This window comes from Martes martes, assembly GCF_963455335.1.
Source record: "Martes martes genome assembly, chromosome: 10".
In the NCBI taxonomy this organism is placed as follows: domain Eukaryota; kingdom Metazoa; phylum Chordata; class Mammalia; order Carnivora; family Mustelidae; genus Martes; species Martes martes.
The window spans coordinates 16,121,512-16,127,627 of NC_137898.1; the positions used below are offsets into that span (position 1 = coordinate 16,121,512).

At 38.7% G+C, this 6,116-nt stretch overlaps 1 protein-coding gene across 1 annotated transcript; it reads right to left on the reverse strand.

Moving 5' to 3' along the window:
- Positions 1–5,162: 5,162 nt before the first annotated feature.
- Positions 5,163–6,116, reverse strand: LOC308350750 (olfactory receptor 4P4-like; the record flags this gene model as incomplete). The annotated part of the gene is made up of 1 exon (XM_080816254.1): positions 5,163–6,116. Exon 1 carries the CDS (start codon positions 6,111–6,113, stop codon positions 5,163–5,165), a length of 951 nt encoding a protein of 316 aa, XP_080672380.1. The 5' UTR covers positions 6,114–6,116.

The window sequence follows — 6,116 nt, forward strand, 5'->3', positions numbered from 1 at the left end:
TCCATCTATTTTTTCCTTTTTCTTTCTTTCATACCTCTCTTAAAGTGGCTCCTGGTGATTAATTCTCCTGAATTCATATTAAAAATAGAGAGACTAAGAGTCAAGAGAGACTAAGAACCAAGAATTGAGGATGCCAAAATAATAACTGCTTGTTATTGCACCTATTTAACAGAATATAAAACATTTTCCCCAAATCTTAAGGGACTGAAAAATAAAACTGATAAAGTAAAAATTGATAAGTAAGTGGGAACAAAAGCCCAGCAAAAGACAGACTGAGACATGGTCTAACACCAAAACCAAGCCATATGTCATTTTCCAAGTATATTTTGGTTGCATATGGATGTTTATAGCTGTTTTATTTATAACTGTCAAACGTCAGAAGCAACCAAGAGGTCTCTCCATAGGTGAATAGATAAATAAATTATGATTTTCTGGTCAATGGAATGTTATTCAGAGCTAAAACCAAATGAACTATCAAGCATGACATGATACGTAGGAAACTTAAATGTGTATTACTAAGTATAAGAAGCCAATCTGAAAAGGCTACCTATTATGTGATTGCAACTATATGAAGCCTGGGAAAGGCAAAACAAGGGAGACATCGACAACATCAGTGTTTGCCAAAGGTCAGTGTGGAGGGCAGAAAGGAGGGACAGAGCTCAGAGGATTTTTAGAGCAGGAATCACATCTGTATGTTAGTACAGTTGTGGATACATGTCCTTATGCGTATCGAAACCCATAAAATGTACTACATCAAGTGTGAACCTAATGAAAATAATATTTGGGGGGATAATGACATGTGAGTGTAGGTTCCGTTGATGGAAATGGATGTATCACTCTGGTGGGAGAGGCTGTCTGTGTGTGGGGACAGGGGTATTATGGGAAATCTTTGTATTTTCTGCTCAGTTTTGCTGTGAACCTAAAGCTGCTTAAAAAAATAAAGTTTATTGATTAAAAATATACACTATTTCATGGCAGATATATCAAAGCTTGTAAGTGGAAGGAAAGAGACATCTGAAAAAGATTTTCCATAGGGGAAAAAAAAAGTGTAGGAAAGGCCTTTTTTGCATGCTTGATAGGATTCAAAGAAAGGTTGCTTAAGAAACACAGCAAATGTCATTATAGAGAAGTTGTTAGATAGAAAGATTTTATTTAAAGGAAGATGATAAAAGCATGGAAAGTATTTTAGAATATGTAAGTAAAATGCAAGAGCTGCAGTCAGTCTGGGGGCACTGTACAAACAAGTATAAAGAGCACAAAAAAATAATGAGGACGGTGAAACTCACCAGAGCTGTTAGAGCAGAGAGGGAGTGGGCAGATTGTCTCAGCAGTTATACACAAAGAAGCAAAACTGTCCTGTGAGTAAACGTTTTCTCCTAGGCATGTTCTACCTGTTTCATTACTTAGTGGGATCAAAGAAAGTTGTCTCTGAAAATGAAGTAGAAGTTCAGATATTTACACAACAAATTCATTTTAAAGGCCTCTTTAATTAGTGGATATCATTTGTTTTCATTATCATGCTGTCTTAATAATATAAATTTCTCTTTCAGAACACTATTAATGATCAAAATTATTATTTGCACATAATATTGACCTAGGCTTAATGACGTTTTCTGCCACAAATCTAGACATACATTCCAAGCTAGTGAGACTTTAGAATTCTATAAAATCAACAACTTTCACAGAAATGACTTCAGACTTCTTACTGTGGCTTTCATGTTCAATAAGTTGAGAATATCATCTTTTTGAATTGAGATATAAATGATGTATGATGTTATATTAGTTTCTTTAACATAATGTATTGAGAAATAGTCACTGCAATAAGTGTAGTTAACATCCTTCACCACACATAATTGCAAATTATCTTCTTGTGACAAGAACTTTTTGGATGCCAGACTTTCCACTTTTGTTGCACAAAATCCTGCCTGAAGATTTGAAGACGTAGATTATAGAATTACCCCATATCAGAATCTAGGACCCATCTAGATTTTTTAATAGGAAAACCCATGCATATTTGTTATTATTTAAGACTTAAGCTGTTTCCAAAATATTTCCATTTCTGTGTTTATTGATATGACAACTTTGACAAGGGTTGCATGTTATAAGAACGCAAATATAAGGGGCACCTGGGTGGCTCAGTGGGTTAGGCCTCTGCCTTCAGCTCATGTCATGATCCCAGGTCCTGAAAATGAGCCCATGGTTGGAGCCTGCATGCACCTCTCTCAGGGGAGGGTATCGGGCACGACTGAGACTCTAGTGGCGGGTGCACGTGGAGAGTGCAAAAGGCTGTGGTTCTGCAGGCTGGAGAGGCTCCCTCACCCTCACAGCAGCTGCCACCCAGACACTCTCAGGGGCACTGGCCGCTCAGGGACCAAGACCTGGATTCTTTGTCGCACTCTCTCTGGCTCAGCGCCAGCAGTGGCTGACCTGGGTCAGGGGACTTAAGCCCCTGTCCCTAACTGGCCCGATTCCCACAATTTCCCCCCATGATCCTTTCTTCTTTTTGAGTGCTTTCAACCAGACTCCAAGTTAATGCTGGTCCCCAATCGCAGGGCACTCTCGTACTGGGGTATTACTGTCCAATGGGTCACTTCTGGTGGCTCCCTCCCCCTTTTGTTATCTTCTGATATCAGTCCAATGTTTCCACTCGGCTTTACCTGCCCACTGGCATCTTCTGCCCCTGTAGAGATGCAGAAGTGTATAATTCTGATCTCAGGTTGATGATTTCATGGGTGATCAGAGTTCTTTGGTAGGTAATCAGCTCACTTTAGGGTACAGGTTGAAACGGTGCCTCCTCCTACTTCCCTGCCATCTTGTTTCCTCTTGTGATGATGTATTTTTAAATTAGGAATAAATCCCAGTAGATATGGCTAGGATTTCTTAAACTACACATTTGCAACCTTAAATATTTCTAAATATTCTATGTTTAAACTCACATGCAGAGCAAAACATCCTATGAAATTCTTCTATGCATTTAACTGACAAATATTTTTGAAGATAGAAGACATTGTGGGGCACTGGGTAGCTTGGTTGGTAATGTATGCCTTAGGCTCAGGTCATGGTCCTGGGGTCCTGGGATCAAGCCCGAAGTCAGGCACCATGCTCAGCAGGTAGCCTGCTTCCCTTTCTCCCTCTAACCCTCCTCCTGCTTGTGTTCTCGTTCCATCTCTCTCAAATGAATTAAAAATAAATAAATAAATAAATAAATAAAACCTAAAAAAAATATAGTAGGCTGGAAAATGAACCCTAGAAAGAACATCTGGCAAGTAGATAAATAATCTTAGTTCAGAACATTTTTTGTGGGCTTATTATATAATATGTTCATATCTTTACCCTCAAAATATTGTGGATCATGAGAAAAAATAAACGATAATAAAAGGTTTTTGGTTTTGTTGCATAACATTCTTGCCAGTGGTTATTCCTTCTGACTTGTCCTCAAGACCCTCAAGGTCCCCCCTGCCCCCCACACACAGATTCAATCACACACACACAAAGGTACACATATACACATTAGTTCTTTATACTTAAAAATAATCCAAATACTTTTTGGAAATATAGTTACATTTAACCAGAGCAAACAGACCTATGAATAAATAACCAGTCAGAGGAAATTCTGTGAAATGGGCATAATCCTTCCCCTGGTATTTCAGAGGTTTTCATGGCTAAAAAAAAGAAAAAAAAAGTTTTAATTATATATATAAAAAGTTCTCAGGGTTGAAACATCCAAAGAGGACCCTGGCATCCACAGACAGACACTACTGCCTCTATGTGTTTTCTTGGATTTTGCCTTGGCACTGGGGCTGGCATACCAAAGTCAATCAAACTCTGGAAGCGATCCAATCATTCCGCTGAGAAAACACAAGTGTTTGGGCAGAGAGAAATGTCCAGACAAATGGGAACCCAAACATGAAGCTGAGATTGGTTAAATTTTTTCAGGTTCTTCTAGGAATTATTTTTCATGTATCTCCTCTTCATGTTACTTACTAAGATGATTTGCCATCCCCCCCTTTTTTTTTTAATTTACTTATTTGACAGACAGAGATCACAAGTAGGCAGAGAGAGAGGGGGGAAGCAGGCTCCCCATTGAGCCAAGAGCCTGACGTGGGGCTCGATCGCAGGACCCTGAGATCATGACCTGAGCCAAAGTCAGAAGCTTAACCTGCTGAGCCACCCAGGCACCCCAATGATTTGCTGTTTCCATTCATTTCCATGATTTGTGTCACCAGATTTTTTGACTGAAGTTTGTGCTCTTATTTGTCTTTTGTTTATGTTTTTCTTGTGTACATAAGAAAGACTCTGGATCTGATAAATAGTGACTTGCCTACTAATTTCTGGCATTTTATGATTTAGTTCCTTTATGGATTTTTTTTAATGGATCAATATGTAGAACAGCAGTGAGTATATTTAAAATACCTTGAGTAACTGACTTTCCTTTATCTTTACTAATTTATTTTTGTTTCCAATACGAAGTCAAGAGAGGTAAAGTCAGAGAATCACTTTAAATCAGATTTTATTATGCAAACTTATTGATGTGTGATTAATTTCTAAATACAACTTGAGTTCATTTAGGTGAAGATGCTATCATGAACAAAACTTGGTCTTAAAATCGTGGATTTTTTAAAAGACCTTTTTTATTTGACAGACAGAGATCACAAGTAGGCAGAGAAGCAGCCAGAGAGGGAGAAATGGGGAAGCAGGCTCCCTGCTTAGTAGAGAGCCCAATGTGGGCCTCGATCCCAGGACCCTGGGATCATGACCTGAGCCAAAGGCAGAGGCTTTAACTCACTGAGCCACCCAGGTGCCCCTAAAATCATGGACTTTAACAACTTCTTTGCTATACAGAATGTTTTCTCATGTGGTCTAGCCACCAAACCTGAATTTTCTAATACAAAATTATTAAAATTTTATTTTTCCATCACAATTCACAGTTTATATAACATTGTCTTAACTGTGCATATAACTGATTTTGTGCCCGTAAACTTGTTCTTACCATCTCAAAGCCCACAAAATTAACGATGTTTTAAACTTATTTTTGAGTGATTAAATTAATATTTCTTTCTAGTTATTATTAAACTCTTAAGTCCCAAGTTCTGTCACTCATAAACATGATACCAGTTGAACAAGTACACTTTGAGATGGTTTCCTCCCTCTCCTATGCACGTCTAGCTGGCCCTTTGTTTAATTAAAAAGATGTTGAGCCCTGATGTTTCACACCAAGTTTTTCTCATGGCCTGTTTCATCTCTGTATTTCTCAGTGTATAGATTAAGGGATTGAACATAGGAGCAATGATGGTGTAAAACAGAGCAAATATTTTATCTTCAGAGAAAGTGGTTGGAGGTCGAAGGTAGGCAAAGATTGAAGGCCCAAAAAATAAAGCTATCACAGTGATATGAGACCCACAGGTAGAGAGGGCTTTGCGTCTTCCTTCAGCTGAGTGATGTCTTAAACTGAATAATATAATAATATAAGAAAAAAACAAAACCACAAATGTCACTAAGGTAACCAGTCCTGAATTGACAACCATAAGGACACCAGTAATGTAGGTATCGGTACAGGCCACCTTTAGCAAAGGAAAAATATCACAAAAATAGTGATCAATCTCATTAGGGCCACAGAAGGGCAACCTGATTACCATAAGAAATTGAGGAAAGGAGTGGACAGCCCCACCAGCCCACGCAGCCAAGACTAGGAGATGGCACCTTGTCCTGTTCATGATAAACAGGTAGTGGAGAGGTTTGCAGATGGCAACGTAGCGATCAAAGGCCATGACTGTAAGGATTAAAACTTCAATCATTCCAAAGAAGTGCATTGTAAAGACCTGCAACATGCAACTACCATAGGAGATGGTTTTTCTTTCCACTAGCAGGTCAGCAATGAATTTAGGTGTAATGCTAGAAGTATAGCAGATGTCCATAGAAGATAAGTGGCTGAGGAAGTAGTACATGGGTTGGTGCAAAAGAGGACTGCATTGAATGGAGACAAGGATCAGAAGGTTTCCTGCCAACAGGGCAACATAACAGAATAAGAAGAGCACAAAGCAAAATATTTGCATGTTCTGGTCATATGAAAGTCCCAAGAGAATGAATTCTGAGACATTCCTCTGGCTCTCCATGTG